The sequence below is a fragment of the Balaenoptera acutorostrata genome, chromosome 9 (genome assembly GCF_949987535.1).
Source record: "Balaenoptera acutorostrata chromosome 9, mBalAcu1.1, whole genome shotgun sequence".
Lineage (NCBI taxonomy): Eukaryota > Metazoa > Chordata > Mammalia > Artiodactyla > Balaenopteridae > Balaenoptera > Balaenoptera acutorostrata.
Window position 1 is genome coordinate 57,610,371 of NC_080072.1, and position 19,441 is coordinate 57,629,811.

At 41.7% G+C, this 19,441-nt stretch overlaps 2 protein-coding genes across 2 annotated transcripts in view; one reads left to right on the top strand and one right to left on the bottom strand.

Moving 5' to 3' along the window:
• THRSP (thyroid hormone responsive) overlaps nucleotides 1-9,398 on the top strand; it is a 41,130-nt gene extending 31,732 nt beyond the window's left edge. The window contains 2 exon segments of the mRNA XM_057552346.1: nucleotides 4,484-5,378; nucleotides 8,133-9,398. Of these exon segments, the coding sequence (XP_057408329.1) occupies nucleotides 4,889-5,378; nucleotides 8,133-8,146 (504 nt within the window). The 5' untranslated portion in view covers nucleotides 4,484-4,888 and the 3' untranslated portion in view covers nucleotides 8,147-9,398.
• Nucleotides 9,399-10,062: 664 nt separating this feature from the next.
• Nucleotides 10,063-17,532, bottom strand: NDUFC2 (NADH:ubiquinone oxidoreductase subunit C2). Its single transcript, XM_007187588.2, has 3 exons — nucleotides 17,205-17,532; nucleotides 12,098-12,241; nucleotides 10,063-10,242 (listed from the first exon to the last, which is right to left on the bottom strand). The coding sequence occupies exons 1-3, from the start codon at nucleotides 17,371-17,373 to the stop codon at nucleotides 10,193-10,195; spliced, it is 363 nt and encodes a 120-aa protein (XP_007187650.1). The 5' UTR covers nucleotides 17,374-17,532; the 3' UTR covers nucleotides 10,063-10,192.
• Nucleotides 17,533-19,441: the final 1,909 nt, after the last annotated feature.

Consider the following 19,441-nt stretch of genomic DNA (forward strand, 5'->3'; position numbering starts at 1 on the left):
TCCTTTGCTTTGCAAAAGCTTTTTAGTTTCATTAGGTCCCATTTGTTTATTTTTGTTTTTATTTCCATTACTCTAGGAGGTGGGTCAAAAAAGATCTGGCCGTGATTTATGTCAAAGACTGTTCTTCCTATGTTTTCCTCTAAGAGTTTTATACTGTCCAGTCTTACATTTAGGTCTTTAATCAATTTTGAGTTTTTTGTGTGTGTATGCTGTTAGGGAGTATTCTAATTTCATTCTTTTACATGTAGCTGTTCAGTTTTCCCAGCATCACTTATTGAAGAGACTGTCTTTTCTCCATTGTATATCCTTGCCTCCTTTCTCATAGATTAGTTGACCATAGGTGCATGGGTTTATCTCTGGTGCATGGGCTCTATCCTGTTGAATTCATCTATATTTCTGTTTTTGTGCCAGTACCATATTGTCTTGATTAATGTAGCTTTGTAGTATAGTTTGAAGTCAAGGAGTCTGATTCCTCCAGCTCCGTTTTTTCCCCTCAAGACTACTTTGGCTATTCGGGGTCTTTTGTGTCTCCATACAAATTTAAAGATTTTTTTGTTCTAGCTCTGTAAAAAATGCCACTGGTAATTTGATAGGGATTGCATTGAATCTGTAGATTGCTTTGGGTAGTATAGTCATTTTCACAATATTGATTCTTTCAATCCAAGAACATGGTATATCTCTCCATCTGTTTGTGCCATCTTTGATTTCTTTCATCAGTGTCTTATAGTTTTCTGAGTACAGGTCTGTTACCTCCTTATGTAGATTTATTCCTAGGCATTTTATTCTTTTTGTTGCAATGGTGAATGGCATTGTTTCCTTAATTTCTCTTTCTGAGCTTTTGTTGTTAGTGGATAGGAATGCAAGAGATTTCTGTGCATTAATTTTGTATCCTGAAACTTTACCAAATTCATTGATTAGCTCTAGTAGTTTTCTGGTGGCATCTTTAGGATTCTCTATGTATAGTATCATGTCATCTGCAAACAGTGACAGTTGTACTTCTTCTTTTCCAATTTGTATTCCTTTTATTTCTTTTTCTTCTCTGATTGCCGTGGCTAGGACTTCCACAACTATGTTGAATAATAGTAGCAAGAGTGGACATCCTGTCTTGTTCCTGATCTTAGAGGAAATGCTTTCTGTTTTTCACCATTGAGAATGATGTTTGCTGTGGGTTTGTCATATATGGCCTTTATTATGTTGAGGTAGGTTCCCTCTATGCCCACTTTCTGGAGAGTTTTTATCATAAATGGGTGTTGAATTTTGTCAAAAGCTTTTTCTGCATCTATTGAGATGATCACATGGTTTTTATTCTTCGATTTGTTAATATGGTGTATCACATTGATTGATTTGTGTATATCCTTACATCCCTGGGATAAATCCTACTTGATCATGGTGTATGATCCTTTTAATGTGTTGTTGGATTCTGTTTGCTAGTATTTTGTTGAGGATTTTTGCATCTATATTCATCAGTGATATTGGTCTGTAATTTTCTTCTTTTGTAGTATCTTTGTCTGGTTTTGGTATCAGGGTGATGGTGGCCTCATAAAATGAGTTTGGGAATGTTTCTTCCTCTGCAATTTTTTGGAAGAGTTTGAGAAGGATGGGTGTTAGCTGTTCTCTAAATGATAGATAGAATTCACCTGTGAAGCCATCTGGTTCTGGACTTTTGTTTGTTGGAAGATTTTTAATCACAATTTCAATTTCACTACTTGTGATTGGTCTGTTCATATTTTCTATTTCTTCCTGGTTCAGTCTTGGAAGGTTATACCTTTTCTAACAGTTTGTCCATTTCTTCCAGGTTGTCCATTTTATTGGCATACAGTTGCTTGTAGTAATCTCTTAGGATGCTTTGTATTTCTGTGGTGTCTGTTGTAACTTCTCCTTTTTCATTTCTAATTTTATTGATTTGAGTCCTCTCCCTCTTTTTCTTGATGAGTCTGGCTAATGGTTTATCAATTTTGTTTATCTTCTCAAAGAACCAGCATTTAGTTTTATTGATCTTTGCTATTGTTTTCTTTGTTTCTATTTCATTTATTTCTGCTCTGATATTTATGATTTCTTTCCTTCTGCTAACTTTGGGTTTTGTTTGTTCTTCTCTCTCTAGTTCCTTTAGGTGTAAGGTTAGAGTGTTTATTTGAGGTTTTTCTTGTTTCTTGAGGTAGGCTTGTATAGCTATAAACTTCCCTCTTAGAACTGCTTTTGTTGCATCCCATAGGTTTTGGATGGTCGTGTTTTCGTTGTAATTTGTCTCTAGGTATTTCTGATTTCCTCTTTGATTTCTTCAGTGATCTCTTGGTTATTTAGTAACGTATTGTTTAACCTCCATGTGTTTGTGTTTTTTACATTTTTTTTCCCCTGTAATTGATTTCTAAACTCATAGCGTTGTGGTCGGAAAAGACGCTTGATATGATTTCAATTTTCTTAAGTTTACCGAGGCTTGATTTGTGACCCAAGATGTGATCTATCCTGGAGAATGTCCGTGTGCACTTGAGAAGAAGGTGTAATCTGCTGTTTTTGGATGGAATGTCCTATAAATATCAATTAAATCTATCTGGTCTATTGCATCATTTAAAGCTTGTGTTTCCTTATTAATTTTCTGTCTGAATGATCTGTCCATTGGTGTAAGTGAGGTGTTAAAGTCGGCCACTATTATTGTGTTACTGTCGATTTCCTCTTTTATAGCGGTTAGCAGTTACCTTATGTATTGAGGTGCTCCTATGTTGGGTGCATATATATTTATAATTGTTATATCTTCTTCTTGGATTGATCCCTTGATCATTATGTCGTGTCCTTCCTTGTGTCTTGTAACATTCTTTATTTTAAAGTCTATTTTATCTGATATGAGTATAGCTACTCCAGCTTTCTTTTGATTTCCGTTTGCATGGAATATCTTTTTCCATCCCCTCACTTTCAGTCTGTATGTGTCCCTAGGTCTGAAGTGGGTCACTTGTAGACAGCATATATACGTGTCTTGTTTTTGTATCCATTCAGCAAGCCTGTGTCTCTTGGTTGGAGCATTTAATCCATTCACGTTTAAGGTAATTATCGATATGTATGTTCCTATGACCATTTTCTTAATTGTTTTGGGTTTGTTTTTGTAGGTCCTTTTCTTCTCTTGTGTTTCCTACTTAGAGAAGTTCCTTTAGCATTTGTTGTAGAGCTGGTTTGGTGGTGCTGAATTCTCTTAGCTTTTGCTTGTCTGTAAAGGTTTTAATTTCTCTGTCGAATCTGAATGAGATCCTTGCTGGGTATTTTTCCCGTTCATCAATTTAAATATGTCCTGCCACTCCCTTCTGTCTTGTAGAGTTTCTGCTGAGAAATCGCTGTTAACTTTATGGGAGTTCCCTTGTATGTTATTTGTCATTTTTCCCTTGGTGCTTTCAATAACTTTTCTTTGTCTTTAATTTTTGTCAATTTGATTACTATGTGTCTCAGTATGTTACTCCTTGGGTTTATCCTGCCTGGGAATCTCTGCGCTTCCTGGACTTGGGTGGCTATTTCCTTTCCCACGTTAGGGAAATTTTCGACTATAATCTCTTCAAATATTTTCTTGAGTCCTTTCTCTCTCTCTTCTCCTTCTGGGACCCCTATAATGCAAATGATGTTGCATTTAATGTTGTCTCAGAGGTCTCTTAGGCTGTCTTCATTTCTTTTCATTCTTTTTTTAAAATTCTGTTCCACGGCAGTGAATTCCACCATTCTGTCTTCCAGGTCACTTATCCATTCTTCTGCCTCAGTTATTCTGCTATTGATTCCTTCTAGTGTAGTTTTCATTTCAGTTATTGTATTGTTAATCTCTGTTTGTTTGTTCTTTAATTCTTCTAGGTGTTTGTTCTTTAATTCTTCTAGGTCTTTGTTAAACATTTCTTGCATCTTCTCCATCTTTGCCTCCATTCTTTTTCCGAGGTCCTGGATCATCTTCACTATCATTATTCTGAATTCTTTTTCTGGAAGGTTGCCTATCTCCACTTCATTTAGTTGTTTTTCTGGGGCTTTATCTTGTTCCTTCATCTGGTACAAAGTCCTCTGCCTTTTCATCTTGTCTGTCTTTCTGTGAATGTGGTTTTCCTTCCACAGGCTGAAGAATTGTAGTTCTTCTTGCTTATCCTGTCTTCCCTCTCTACCTTGTATAACTTATGCAACCTCACACATCAGTCTAGAGCCCTGACTGGAGGTGAGAGAGAGGTGGTCCCAGGCTGGAATCCCAGCCCTAAGGGCACCATGGGCAAGTTACTTTAGCTGTTTGCACCTCAGTTTCCTCACTGGTAAAATGGGAATACTAAAGCATTCATCGTAGGGTTGTGGTGAAAGAGCTTAGTATAGAACTTGATGTGAAGTGGGTGCTCATAATTGTTAGTCAGCAAACAATGACAACTCATGGCTAGGAAATTGCAGCAGAAGTGGGCTTCTGGCTCCCACTTGAATGCTCTTTGCCCCACACTAAGCCATTTCATTACATGACCCTCTTCCCTTGTTCATTTCACAGCTGAGACACCCAGGTTGAAGAAGTGAGCTGTGCATTAGGACACAGACAGCCAAGAGGCAGCTTGGTCTCAGGTGACCTGAAAGAATTAATTACTGCCCTGGTTTCAAGTGCACCAGTTGCCAAAGGGAAAGGCCGCCCTCTAACTGACCCGGTGAGCTGATGAAGGAGGAGCCAGGCTCTTGCTGAGGCAGTCACGGAGTACTGAAATGACTGACAGAAGTCTGGCAGTTCTATCCCTGGGCAGATGGATCGCCTGATACAGATGTTGGGACCCAAGCCCTGGGATTGGCCTAAAAGAGGGCTGTGTTGACCCACCAGCTGGGCCTTGCATTCTGTCAAACTGCTGTGCATCCAGACAAAAATAACAGCCTGGAAATAGTGCTGAGGCAGTCTGCCAGCCTCTGTATGGAAGCTAAAGCCACCATGCAGATGCTGACCAAGTGCTACCGCAGGAACTGCCTGCTGACTGTCATGGACCAGTACTCGGCCATGGTGTGCAACATGAAACAGCTGGTGATGATCCCCAGCCTTCTGTGGGATGTGCAGCTGAGTGTTCATGGACGCCAGGCCTAGGCAGGGGCTCCCTATCTCTACAACTACTTCACCATGCTCAAGGCCATCTGCGTGGATGTGGAACATGGGCTGCTGCCCTGGGAAGAGTGGAAGGCCAAGGTGGCAGGTGGCAAAGCCGATGAGGCTGAGAATGAAGCTGCAGAGCCAGAGGAGGCCGAGGAGGAGAGGGTCTTCGGGCAGCTGGACCTGGAAGCCTAGTTCCACCTGCACTTCTCCAGCCTTCCTCATATCCTCACCCACCTTACCCTGAAAGCTGAGGAGGTGACGAGGAAATACCAGGAAATAATGGGACAGCCCATAGAGGCCTCGGACTCTAGGAAAGGTAACGGTGGCCATGCTAGTGGGTGTCAGAGTCCACTGAGGGACATCCCAGGGGAGGAAATAGAGCAGTGGTGAACCCAGTGTGAGAGGGAGAGCCTGGCTCTCAGACAAAGCCACCCTCACTTTGGGATATTGGGACCATGACCTGGGAAGGTCCAAGGCCAGGCCTGCCTTACTCTCCTTCTGACCCAGAATTGGTGAGTAATGGTGGTGAACTGTCATGGAAACATAAGGAAAAGTGATTGGTGAGTGCATACCTTACGTGCACTTATATGTATTTGTGCAATTATTAGTAAGTATGTGAATATTTGGAGCTGTACGAACTGAACAGGTGTGCTCTCACCATTGACTTCTTTAAGAATCTGATTAAAGCCAAGGACTCTCTCTCTCTCCAGAGTCTAGGCATAAAGACACATAACTGTACATGCAATTTCAGGGGATATGCCATCTACTAGGGCCTATCCATGAATTCTAAAATAAGAACCCCTGATGTCACATATAAATGATAGCTTCTATTTGAGCACATAATGAATGCCAGCATAGTCCCTAAATGCTTGAGATAGGATTAACTCATTTAATCTTCATAACAATTCTAGGAAGATAGTTTTTTTTTTTTAAATTAATTAATTAATTAATTTTTGGCTGCTTTGGGTCTTCATTGCTGTGCGTGGGCTTTCTCTAGTTGCAGTGAGCAGGAGCTACTCTTCATTGTGATGCACGGGCTTCTCACTGTGGTGGCTTCTCGTTGCAGAGCACAGGCTCTAGGCGCACAGGCTTCAGTAGTTGTGGCACACGGGCTTCAGTAGTTGTGGCTCGCGGCCTCTAGAGCGCAGGCTCAGTAGTTGTGGCGCACAGGCTTAGCTGCTCCGTGGCATGTGGGATCTTCCTGGACCAGGGCTCGAACCTGTGTCCCTTGCATTGATAGGCGGATTCTTAAACACTGTGCCATCAGGGAAGTCCAGAAGACAGGTTTTATTTTTTCTATTTTATAAGTGAAGAAACTTACCCAAGGCATGTGTTTACTCACGTGTAGAACGTGAATTCTATGTGTGTGTGGCACTGCTTCCAACATTTTTTCAAGTTATGAAATATGGAGAATTATATGGCACATGGGGGTACATAGGTGAGGCTGCTCACAGTAGTCCTGCAACTAGCAGGGGTACTCTTGCCATCCCAAGTGGCAGCCAGCCAAATGGAAAGCTAAAGGACCACTATGTGGGCACTCAAATCTGTTCCGGGGACACCAGTGTGGAGGCATGCCTGTTGGGAAGCCCAGTTGTGAGGACGTATACATACGTGTTGGAATCTGAGCACAGAAGGGCTGGGGTTGTGAGGTGTAGATGAGCAGGAAGCTAGACTAGCAGGTGGTGGCACAGGGAAGGAGGTGGGAAGGGGATCTGGGACAGTCATGGATGGGTCACTCCTGGGTAATGATTGGGAGAAATTTGGCCACGGCACATGCCAGTTTTGATCCTGTGCCACCTGTCAGCCCTGCTCCCACAAACTGGCTTCATCGGTAATAAACCATGTCCAAGTCCATGTCCATGGGAATCTCAAAACCACCCGATGCAGGTATTTGGGCAGAATCTTTATCCTCATTTTACCTGTAAGGAAATTAAATCCAGAGAGATGAACTGACTCACCCAAAGTCACATAATTAGTAAGGGGATTAAAAAAAAGCAAGAATGGCCCCAACTTTGAGCTGGGTGTTCTTTCCATCAGATTTACTCTCTGCTATATTGTGTTATCTTCATGATTTTCCTGAGGCCACTCTATAATGATGGGAAATACACATGGATTCTGAACACATAGCCTATAAAGAGCTCTGCTCCTGGTATTTTCTCAGCCATTTTCCCTTCCCCTACCTCAAACCCAAACCCAAACTGCCAACTTCAACCCGCTTCCCTCTCCCCTTGAGGCTCCCTGGGTGGCCTTTCAGAGGTTCTTCTTGAATGTAATGGGGCTGGGTCAAGAGCTCTGGGTTCAAGTCCTGATTCCATCACTAATGAGCTGTGAGGCCTTGTTTTCACTCACTTCTCTGGGTTTCAGTTTATTCACTGAATAATAAAAAAATTAATAAAAACAATTAGCACTTGAATAGTCTTGTAGTTTAAAATCACTTGCCTATCAATGATCTAATGGAATTATAATCCCCTCTTACAAATGGAAAAACTGGAGGTCTGAGAGATAAAATGAGTCCGAGGTTACTCAGGAAATGGCAGAGCCAAGATGTGAATGGGCCCTGGCCTAGCTCACATCTAATTCCTTTCCTCTACACTACTGGATTTCCTTATCACCTTAGAATTCTGCAGCTTGGGCTGGAGGTGGGAATTAGGGATGGCAAAGCGGTGAGAAACCCCACTCCTTGGTCAGCCAAACCACTTCAAAGACAAGAGCAGCCAATTCTACATTGCAACGCTTCAACGCACCCTAGCTTGTTTTTTGTGGCAGCTGTACAGAAGTTAAAAAATATCTGGCCTCTTGTCCTGGCTCTTCACTGATCTCTCTATGCCCTGGACAACTTAGTTCACCTTTCTGTAGTTTTCCTGTTAGTAAAATGTAGAGATGAAACTAGGTGAGATATTGCAGCACTGACAACCGGATTCTTCTTGTAGCGCTATAATGCCACCAGAGTTTTCCTACAGCAGCACCGCTGTGCTTTTTCAGTATTTTTCCTACTTTAATAGGCATGTGACAGTACCTTAATGGTGTGAATTTATACTGACTGCTTTCTTAAAATTTCTGCACTCCACAGCTTACTCCACATGATAGAAGGCAGACTCTGTGATGAGGACATGGAGCAGTTCGCTAGCCTGATGATGATAAGACCAGAAAGACCTGGACCTGCAGCTAGAAGTGAAGGTGACTTGGATGTCTGGGATGCTTCCCTACCTGCCTCTGAGAACCAATTCGTGGACTCATCACTGGGTCACCTTTAGGTTGCTTGTTGCTATTCACAACTCTCCTTGCTCCTCTTACCAGCTTGGGGTGGTAGCCAGTGGTTCACAAGGGACCACATGTCACCTGGCCAATGTGTTACAGGAGAAAGAGAAGTTTTAGCATCCGACTAATTGAAGTTCACATCCTTCCCTCTTGGCAGTCATTCACTGTGATCTTGGGCAAGTTATTTAACCCACTGTAGCCTAAATTTCCTCATCTATAAAATGGGGAAAGTGTTACCTACCTCATAAAGTTGTTATGAAAATTAAACACGACAATAAGTCAAAAGCAGCTGGCATGTGAGAGCTATTATTATAGGTGGATTTTTTTCTCCCACCCTCACCTTGTCTTTGTTCTAGCCCTCCCTTACTTTTTAGCCTCCAGAACTAAGAAGTAGCAGAGTCCTAAACTCTGAGTGAGTGGTTCACACTCTTACTCCTGCTGAGCACAGGTGAACTATAAACTTATTTATTGCAGTAGCAATAAAAAATAATACCTTGTATTTGTACATATCTTTATTAACCTCTACTTTCTCAGACGCGATTTCATTTTTAACAAGTAGGACTCAAGAGAAGAGAGATGGAACCATCTGATTTGCCCATCTGCTTATATTCAGACTGCCACCTAATTTGAAATCACATGTAAATAAACAGTTTTATTAATCTCCAAAACCTAATCTGATTATAAAATCTGACCTTGGAAACAAAAACGTTTTGGACAAGCATTTGGACTTGATAAGCCATAAAGAGTAACCTCATTCTAGTTAGGTGGGATCTTTTACTTCTAATTGCACCAAGCTCCACTGTAGACAGCCTTAGCTACTGAGCCCACTTTCTCCAGGATGATCCATCTAAGAGCTGAGACCCCTTTGCCGTATCAGCTGTTCTCCTGGTCTTGAGTTTCCTCCTTCTCAACCACCCTCTACGTTGTTGCAGAGAGCTCAGTAATACAAACATGATCATGTTATTCCTATTTAAAATCCTTTAGTGACTTTCCACTACCTACAGAATCAAGTCAAAATTATTCTGCACGACTCACAAAACCTACCATAATCTGGCTTGCTTGGATTCACTTTGCATTAGAACTGGAGCAGGCAAAACTCTTCTGTAAAGGGCCATATATTAAATATTTTAGGCTTTGCAGACCATAAGGTCTCTGTCACCACCATTCAACTCTGCTGCAGTAGCATGGAAGCAGCCATAAACAGGTAAACAAATGAGCTTGGCTGTGTCCAATAAAATTGTATTGGCAGTGAGCCAGATTTGGCCCACAGGCTATAGTTTGCCAACTCTGAACTAAAACTAAACCCCATTTTTAAATCTGCCAGATGTCTTCTTAAAACTAGGTAAATGGAGGGCTTCCCTGGTGGCGCAGTGGTTGAGAATCTGCCTGACAATGCAGGGGACATGGGTTCGAGCCCTGGTCTGGGAAGATCCCACATGCCACGGAGCAACTGGGCCCGTGAGCCACAGCTACTGAGCCTGTGCGTCTGGAGCCTGTGCTCCGCAACAAGAGCGGCCGCGACAGTGAGAGGCCCGCGCACTGCGATGAAGAGTGGCCCCCACTTGCCGCAACTAGAGAAATCCCTCGCACAGAAACGAAGACCCAACACAGCCATAAATAAATAAATAAATTTAAAACCAGGAAGGATGAAGATTTAAAAAAAAAAAAACAAAACTAGGTAAATGGAAACTGACCATTCTCCGATGAACTATTTTTCTTATGACAAAAAGGAGTCAGAGTGCTTATGATTACCATTTTAATCACAAGGTGTTAATGTATAGATTACCATACACTTCAGATGTCATAGAAACAGTTCCACAAAATTCAGAAAAAACCGGTATCAGTGAAACCAGAGCAAGCATTTTGAAGACTTCAACGCACTGGATGGAATTCTTCAAGAATTTCACCATAAGTTTTCTTATCTATAAAAAGAGAGATCACAAAAGATTTTTAAATTGTGTTTAAAAAATCATATTTCCTAAAGAAAAATTAACACTTAATATTCTTTTAAGAACTGCCTTATTTTCTAGTCCTCAGCCATGGCTTGGCAATCACTGAGGCATTTTGTTCCACTGAATGAAGAATAACTTTGGAAGAATCTGTGGTGACATCCAGATGGTTATCTGGAGGGGCAAAGTGCTGCCAGGGGAATCCTAGCTGAAGGGGTAAAAGAAGGAATGAATAGGGAGGGGCCAGGAGCCGAGGCAGTCAAGCTCTCCATGCCTGCACTGTCCATGCAGGAGGCTCTGGGCACACCTGCCAGTGATCTGCTGCTCAGAGAGAATGAGCCTGTGAGGCTACACTCACTGCCAGAGGGCTAGTGGAAATGCAGAGGCAAAGAGCCAGAGGTCTGGGACTGAGGACTAACTGCCACTGGGTCTCCCTCTTAGAAATCAATATTCCCAAGATTCCTTTCAGCTCTAACATCCAGCAGTCCTGAGTATTTCCCATCCCTGATACATCTACTATTCAGGGCTTTGTACTAGTCTTTGAGCTCTTCATTGGCAAAAAAAAGCTGCCTTTCTGATCCACCATAAATATCACATATGTGACTGAAGGCTAGGGAAATGTTAGAGTAATATAATTTCAGAGCTAAATAGGACCCTACACATCATCATTCAGTCTGATGAAATTTAAATGCTTAATACTACACTTTTACATAAATAGGAAAATCTAAAAATACATTTACAAAATTTTCAAAATTTCAAATATTTCCTACACTCATTCACTCATGTATACACACATCTATATTGTGTATCTGTATAAAATGTGAACAAGAAAACAGCAGTATTACAGTTATATTCACAGCTGCACAAAGATAAGTAGAGTGTGCTAAGGAAATTCCTGTCTATAGCTGGATGAAGGCTTCATTGAGATGATGAATCTTGAGCAGGAATTTTGTTAGGTGCATAGAGTGGAAATGGGGCAAGAGGAGGACTAAGGAGGTATAGCATGTACAAAGTGATATAGGGCAGGTTCAGGACAGCATTTCATGAGGCAGGAGATGAGGCAGGGCCCTATGTAGTTCAGGCCAGCCATTATTTATTTAAGTGCCTACTACGTGTAGGCTCTGTGCTGGAGGCTGGAGAAACAAAGATGAAGCTACAGTCCAGTGAGGGACACAACACACCCTGTGTGTGTTAAGGGGTGGATAAGAGGTATGAGTTAAGTGTTTCTACCAGGCAATTAGCTCAGCCTGGGAAAACAAGCCATCCTAGGGAGTCTTGATTTTATCCAAAAGGCAATGAATAGCTATTTTAAGCACATTCATATTTATCCACAGAGATGTGATTTTCGGTAAGACTAAAGGCAGAGGCAAGCTAGAGGCAAGTGCAAGCGTCCACACAAGAGGTTACCAGGGCCTGAACCAGGGTAGTGACAAGGGTAGAGAGGAGAGTGCAGGGTTGAGAATTATTTAGGGATTAGAACGGTAAGACTTGATGACTAATGGGAAGTCAAAGACACAGACTTGAAGATGATTCCCAGGTTTCTGGCTGGAGAGCCTAGGTGGACAGTAGTGCCATTCACTGAAGCAGGACACAGAAGAACAGGAGGTCTGGGCAAGCAGAGGGGACATGAGTTCTGTCTGCTGTCTGAGGGACACAGAGGTACTCAGCCAGAAACTGGATATATGAATTCAAGAGAATTCTGGTCTACAGACAAAGATGTGGAAGTCAACAAAATACAGAAGGCACTGAAGCCATAGGCATGAATAAGATTAACCAGGGAAAATGATACAGAGTAAGAAAGAAGTTTTCTGCAATTAACTTGAAATACCTTTTCCAGGAAAATCCTCTGGATGTGACTTTACATATGCAAACATATCGTGGTCCGTCAGAGCATACATACAGTCTTGACGTTTTAAAAGATAATATCCGACAAAAATAAAGGAAGTAACATATAGAAGCTGGCGATGCAAACCTGAAATTGAAACAACAAATCCCAAAGAAAGCAAAAATCAGTCATTGTATTAAAAATCACATTTTTAATGTTTCAGATATATAATTTATTTCTTTCGACATTCTTTAAAAAAAAAAAGGCTTTTGTATATGGGTATTCTTTGGGACATCTTCCTAAGGATATCTGGCAACTATGAAAAGCAACATTAAGTCTACAAATATAACTATCAACAGAACCCAAGATTTTTTAAATTCAGGTTTTATAAGTTTCTTCAAGGAAAAAGGTGGGTAAGTACAAAAACTTGAATGGCAGACTGAAACAGAAAAAAAAATTTTCCTTTTTCAATAAGTTAACTTTAGACCTACACTAGCTTGTATTCCAGGACATGTTCAGGAGATGACAAGTAGAGGTAAAGTACTCTACAGATGGTCTAAAAGCAATTTGGTTTGTCTCCATATACTGATTTATTTTTGCATATCTAGTGGTTACTAAAACAGTACACTGTACGACAAACATATCTCAATTCTCTTTTGTACCTTCTAAATTTTGTAATTTTGCATGTATTTCTTATTCAAAAACTATCTTTAAAAAATCATCCTACTGGGATTTCCCTGGCGGTCCAGTGGTTAAGACTCTGCGCTTCCACTGCAGGGGGTATGGGTTCGATCCCTGGTTGGGGAACTAAGATCCCACATGCCACGCAGAGCAGAAAAAATAAAAATAAATAATAAATAAATAAAATCATCCTACCAAAAAAATCATCCTATTATAATAAGACTGGAGAGGATCAAATCACATGATCTAGGAAAGCCAAAATTTATAATGTGAAGGGGAGATGCAAAGGTATAAACTTTATATACAAAAATATTTTTTTGCAAAAGGCTAAGGGCAGGTTTTCTAGCTATGCCTCAGAATTCTATTCCCAGCCCTCTTCTTATCCCGTACATGTTCCTTTGGAGAACTTTTTATTCCTATAGTTTTATCTATTATCATCTATAAGTAACATCCAACTCAGGCACCCATGCTGAACAGCAAATATGTCCAAATATTTGACAGATACGTTTACCTGAATACCCCCAAACAAACTCAGTTCCTTCCTATTCATACCTCTTTTTCTTAATTCAGAGAATAAGACCATTTACCCAGGAATCCATGTCCTGGGTAATAAACACAGTAATTATCTTTTTTTTCTACCCTCTTCCCCTACATCCAGTCACTGTCAATTCTACCTTATAAATATTTCCTTTCCTCACTTCAGGGAACTTATGCTTATTTACACTAACTGGTCTCCCTTTCACCTCATTTTCTACTCCACACTGATCCCAGCTTTTACCCTGTCATTAGAGGAATTTCTACAAAAACACAAACTAGTCTGTCAGTCCCTTCTTCAATTATGGTCAACAGGACCCTAAACTCATGCATATGATCTCCCAGGCCTTTCACGAGCTGCCTCTTCCACCTTCATCTTCTGACACTCCCTGATATGCACATTGTGCCCAGCAATACTGAACTACTTTTAATTCCTCACATGAACTAGGCTCCTTCATGCTTCTATATAGTGTGCACTGATTACTTCTCTGTCCAGCAACTTCCTGATCCTTCAAGATTCAACTCAGACATCACTTCTGCTAAGAAGCCTTCCTATAACTTTCCTGGAGTTAAAAGGATGAACTCATATCTATTAATATGTAAATTGCTATAGTAATTATTTCTCTCTCTACTACCAGGCAAAGTCAATGTTTGATTCATCTTTGTATACCAGCACACAGACAGCACTTAATAAATATATAATAAATGGATGAATGGCCTTGGGAAAATCAATTTACTACCTCTAAAAGATAATACCTAACCTATCTTTTTCACAGTAGTTATTACAGTGTTTTGGAAAAATTGTAAAACAATAAAAATACAAAGTATCACTATGACCTGGGACTGGACAAGGCCCAGACTCTTCTGCATTCTCCCTTACCCCGAACAGCCACTGCTTCCCCTAATGGGCCACCTGTAATACAGCAAACCAAAATGTGCTGGGTTCTCCCGTGTGCCACTGGACAACACAGATACAAAGACTCAGACTCTCTGTGCTTACTCATATCCTTCACAGAAGATTTAGATGATATCAGTGTCCTAGCCCTAAAGGCATGGCTTGGCCTCTTCCCAAGTCCTCATTTCCCTAGCCTCTTCTCTTTCAGCAGTGGTCTCCCTTTCACCACATACACAACCCTCCCACAATTATCTTCCCCTTCTTTCCTTTACTAAGTGAACCTAAACTTGAAAGCCATGGTGCTCTTTGCAGAATGCCATAAACTACTGATATATTAAACTAGAAATCAATAAACATTTAATTTTGTGGATTACACTTAGATACCAACTAACTCTAAATTTAGGGCAGGTAAGTGGTAACCAGAAACAAGGGTTTAAAAACAGGTGATGGGAGAAAAGCTTAAGAAAAAATTGTATTTAATATTTTATGCTAACTTGAAAAAGATCTGCACAACTTGATTTCATTGATAGAATATTCCAACTACCTACAGAATGCCAGGTACTCTCCATCCACAGTTGGAAAATCCACCATATGTTTCTCCTTCCCCACTCCTCCTATGTGCATAAAGTTGTACCACAGTTCATCTTTTTAATAGATATGCCCATCTGGTTTGTAAATCTTTGGATGGTTGGGACAATGTTTTATATTTCCTTGTAATCTACACATTCATTCAATAAATACTCATTGAACATTACTATATGCCAGACATTGAACTAGATAAACACAGTATGCATTCAATAAATGCTGCTGAGGAAAACTATTTCAATAAAGTCCTCAAGACCTGAATTTTCCAAAGCAACTAAGGGGAAACCCAGGGAACTCAGGAACTCTGACCCCTAGGCCTGGGCTAAGTGCTTTACATCCATTATCTCACCTAGTTCTCACAGCCACACAAAGAGGTAGACACCATCCCTATTTCATAGATGAGGAAACTAAAGCTCACAGAGATAAGTAACTTCTTCAGAATCAAATGGCTAGTAGGGAGGAGGTGGTGTCAAATGCAAAAGCTTGTGCTCTTAACTACTATGCTCTTCTGTCTCCCAGAAAAGGCACAAAACATTGTTTGACAACCATGAGGTGAGATTAAGTGATACATACTTCAAATCTCAGCCAACCGTTTCTTCCTCTGGAACAGGATCCCTCTGATCTGAACCTCCTTTATGCTCCCAAAGCACTCTCTGCTCACCCACCTCTATCAAAATACCTGTCTGTCACACCTAGACCCAGATCTGTTTGTCTCCCGGACACAATTAGGAGTTCCTCAAGGGCAGGTCAGTATTCCTCCCCCTATACAGCCAATGTGTAACACTGCCTGGCACAGGGAAAGAGCTCAGTTAAGATTGAACAAATATATGGTAAACTGTTTGCATAACAAGAGCTAAGGAAAGGGAAACCTGTTAGGCACCTTTCGTGTGCCAGGCATTTGCCTATAGAATCTCACTTAATTCTCACAAAAAAATATGCAAAGATGAATTATTCTCACTTTATAGATGAGGAAACTTGAGCTCTGACCAAGTAACTTGCACAAGATGACATGGCTGGGAAGCAGCGGAGCAAGTCCATTTAATTCCAAAATGGAGCTCTTTCCATTACACCAAGTGACAGGCGTGGGCAAGTGTGGAGTGGTGATAAGAAGGGAGAACACTCCATAGTTCCTAGTGGCAGAAATGGACAAAGATCACTCCTTTCTGTGGAGTGGGGTCCTGTCCAAAGCAGATAGGATCTCAAGTCTATTTGAGCACTAGAAATGCCGAAATTTGGTGGGTTGGGAGTCGACCTCCAGACATACATACAGCTGGAAGAAGGCAAAAGAGGCACAAGTAGGTGATTCCTGCTTGCCTGAACCACTGTATTAGCCTTCTTCCTAGCTGGGCTCCTTGGCTCCAATCAGTTTCTAACAAAGTTGACCTTTTAAAACACAGGTCCAATCACTGAACTTCCTCTGATAGCTTTGATAGCTTTCAAAAGCATGTAAGGATCCCATCTGCCTAGAGAATAAATTTCCACCATCCACCTAAATCTTTGTTGCCTTACCGCCCTACTCTGCACTCACTCATCACCAACTGCCCCCCATTCAGGTGCTCTTGCCCCCATTCACTCCCACTAGCCTCCCATGGGCCTGGAAGGCTCTCTCCAAGTATCTGTCTGACATATCAAAGCTAAATTGAAAGACACGTTTTACAAAGTTTCCCTCTCTTCCCTTTGGAAATCCATAGACTTTAGCACAGCTGCGTCACTTACTATCACTGTTGGTCTCAGACAGGTGAACACTGATCTACTAGGAAATACAGCCCAGTGGTTTAGAGCCTCCTACTCAATGTGAAGTCCCCAGACCAGCAGCGTCTGGGAGATTGGGAACATCAGGCCTCTCTGCAGACCTAATGAACCAGCATCTGCATTTTAACAAGATCCCCAAGTTATTAGTATGCACATTAAATCTGAGAAGTGCTGGTTCTGAACATAGACTCTGAAGTTTAAAAACAGACTGTGCTACTTACGACCTTGGGCAAGCTGCTTTAATCTAAGGCTCTGTTTCCCCACTATGGATAATACCTCTCCCCCACCTCACCACCCAAGGTGTCTGAAGACTAAATGCTATAATGCACACAGTGTTAGTAGTGCATTGCATCGATTGATCGCTCATTTTTGCACACCCCACAGCGCGAACTGAGAGGGGAGCAGGCAGTTCAGTCCGGGGTCCTTCACAGACTCACTGCGAGGTCGTGGGCTGCACTGTATCTCAGTTTCCTGAAATGACACTCTGGCCGGCCCGATTCTGAGAAGCCCACGGGGCGCGGATACCTGAGGGAGGCGAGGCGGGGCCTGTTAACGCGAAAAGGCCCGGAAAAGCGGAGGCACCTCAGGCAGCCTAAGGCAGAGCCGGCCCTCAGCCCTACGGCCCCCTCTCCTCCCAGCCCATCCCGCCCGCGCAGCCCTCACCAGCCGACACCATCGGCCGCCGCCGGATCGCGTTATCAATCAGGCCGGAGCAGTAACCCAAGAAGCCGACGTAGACGAGCCGCGGGTCGGTTAGCTTGGGCGGCGGCAGGCTCCGGGCCTCATTCGGCAGGAACTGTAAGGGCACTCGGCCCGGCCGGCCGTTCATCATGGTGAGGCCGTTCCCACTTGAGGCCTGGCCTCTGACCTCCAGCTACAAAGAAAATCACCAAGACCACGGCCGGGGCCCAAGCCACGAGCTTTCACCTCCGAGCGCGGGGCTGAAGGGCATGGCGCGAGGCGGTGCAGCGCCCAAACACTTCCCCTTGAAGCTGCTGCCGGAAACGCGCACGCGAGGTTCCGGGCTACTAAGTGTCCGGCCTTGCTCGCTTGCCGGCCGGCGCTAACTCCACGGAAGGGGTGTCGGGGCTTGGTAGCGGGGGTCGAGGGGTACGGGAAACGAGCCATCCTGCTAGAAGACTAGGAGACATTGATTTTTCTCGCCCAACCTCCCCCACCCACAATTGCCTATCCTTTTCCCGCCCCAGAATGTTCTTTCAGCAAGAATTTATCTTCGTATCCAAAACCCACAAGTGGGCTTGATGGATAGTTTTAAGAAACGTAATTAATTGAAATAAAATAAAAGCTAGTTTTCATTTCCTGCGTTTCCTGTCGTTCGTTCGCACAGGCACACCCTCCACAAAGCCTAAAATTAAGGTCCAGCCAGCCATAAAGAATTCGGAGAATCCCAGGACTGGATCATTTAGCTAAACTCTAGAAATTCAGCCTGGGTCTTCAGGTCCTTGCACGTCGCTGAGGGACGAGGTGTTTCCTAAAGATTTGAGGAATGAAATAAAAGAAGGAATCTATAACATTCTGCCAAGTAATTGTCCAGTCTCTGCTCACCTGCCTCCAGGACTGAGGAGCTCCGATCTTCGAACAGCTCTCTGTTTAGACAGCCCTTCCTGATAAGGAGCTAAAATGTCTTCAACATTTTATCTAGAGGAATGCTGATTAAACTAGAGGTTAATGCGAAGCTATATGCATCAGGTATTGATCTACAAAGTGGAAGAATTAAGTTTCTGTTAATAAAGGATGAGGCTTTTATGCCTACAAAAAGCACTCCCAGATCCATAACATTTCAAGTTAGGATTTTCCAAAGGAACGTATACTGGAACAGTTTCCTGGAAGGCAGCAAATGTTTCAGAGGTTCACACTCTTTGACCCAGTAATTACACGTCTGAGAATCTGTCTTATGTAAATACTAGTATGACATAGTCACAGTCTTTTTTTTTTTTTTAACCACAGTGTTCCTTTTAAAATTATAGCAGAAGAATGAAAACCATCAAAAACCTACCTTAGGATTATGTTAATTTTGAATACTAGATGAACTGTTAGGCAAACACAAATATTTCAATGATGCTTACACATTCTCCTCACGTTCTTCTGGGTCCAGTCTCTCTCTCTCTCTTAAGGAACTTAAAAAATACAAAGAACAGTATAACAAATATGCTTATTCTGTCACCCAGAGTTAACAATTGTTAATATTTTGTCATTTATTTTAAAAGGAAATAAAACACTATAAAGACCCCTTTCCCATCTTCCTCAGAGACAAACACGATCACGAGTTTACTGTGCACACTTCCAGACCACTTTTTATATTTTTACATATATTTAGTATTATGTTTTGTGTGCTTAAAATTTTTTTTTTTACCTAAATAGTATGATTCATTGTTCCTGTTTTCTCTCACTTTCATCATTCTATATAACGTTTTTGAGATCCATCCATGATGATACAGAAAGATCAGGTTCATTCCTTTTGATTACTGTATGATATTCCATTATATAAATGTCACATTTTATTCATCCATTACCCTTTTGAGAGATGCTTAGGTTGTGTTCAATTTCTTTTTCATTTACTTAAATCTATACTCCAGAATCTAGGGTCAAGAGAAGCTTTTGGACATGTGTACCAGGACTAAGAGACGTACAAGAAGATTCACAGCAGTAATACCCATTTGTAGGAGCCCCAAACTAGCAACATCTTAAATGTCCATTAAGAACAGAATAGAAGATAAATTGTGGTGTTTTCATTCAAAGGAATATCCAGTATGATGAATCTCAAAAAAGAGGTTCATGTTAAAAAAAGAATAAGAGATCAGAGAAAAAGAGATAAGTTACAAGAGGATAAATGATTCCATATATAAAGTTCAATATTAGGCAAATATATGTTATTTAGA

Excerpts from the sequence above, each read along its gene's own strand:
- NDUFC2 (XM_007187588.2), bottom strand. The coding sequence starts at position 17,373 with ATGATGAACGGCCGGCCGGGCCGAGTGCCCTTACAGTTCCTGCCGAAT. Across the intron at positions 12,242-17,204 it reads GCGGCCGATGGTGTCGGCTG|GTTTGCATCGCCAGCTTCTA; the intron begins GTGAGGGCTGCG and ends TTTCAATTTCAG. Across the intron at positions 10,243-12,097 it reads AGAGGATTTTCCTGGAAAAG|ATAAGAAAACTTATGGTGAA; the intron begins GTATTTCAAGTT and ends CTCTTTTTATAG.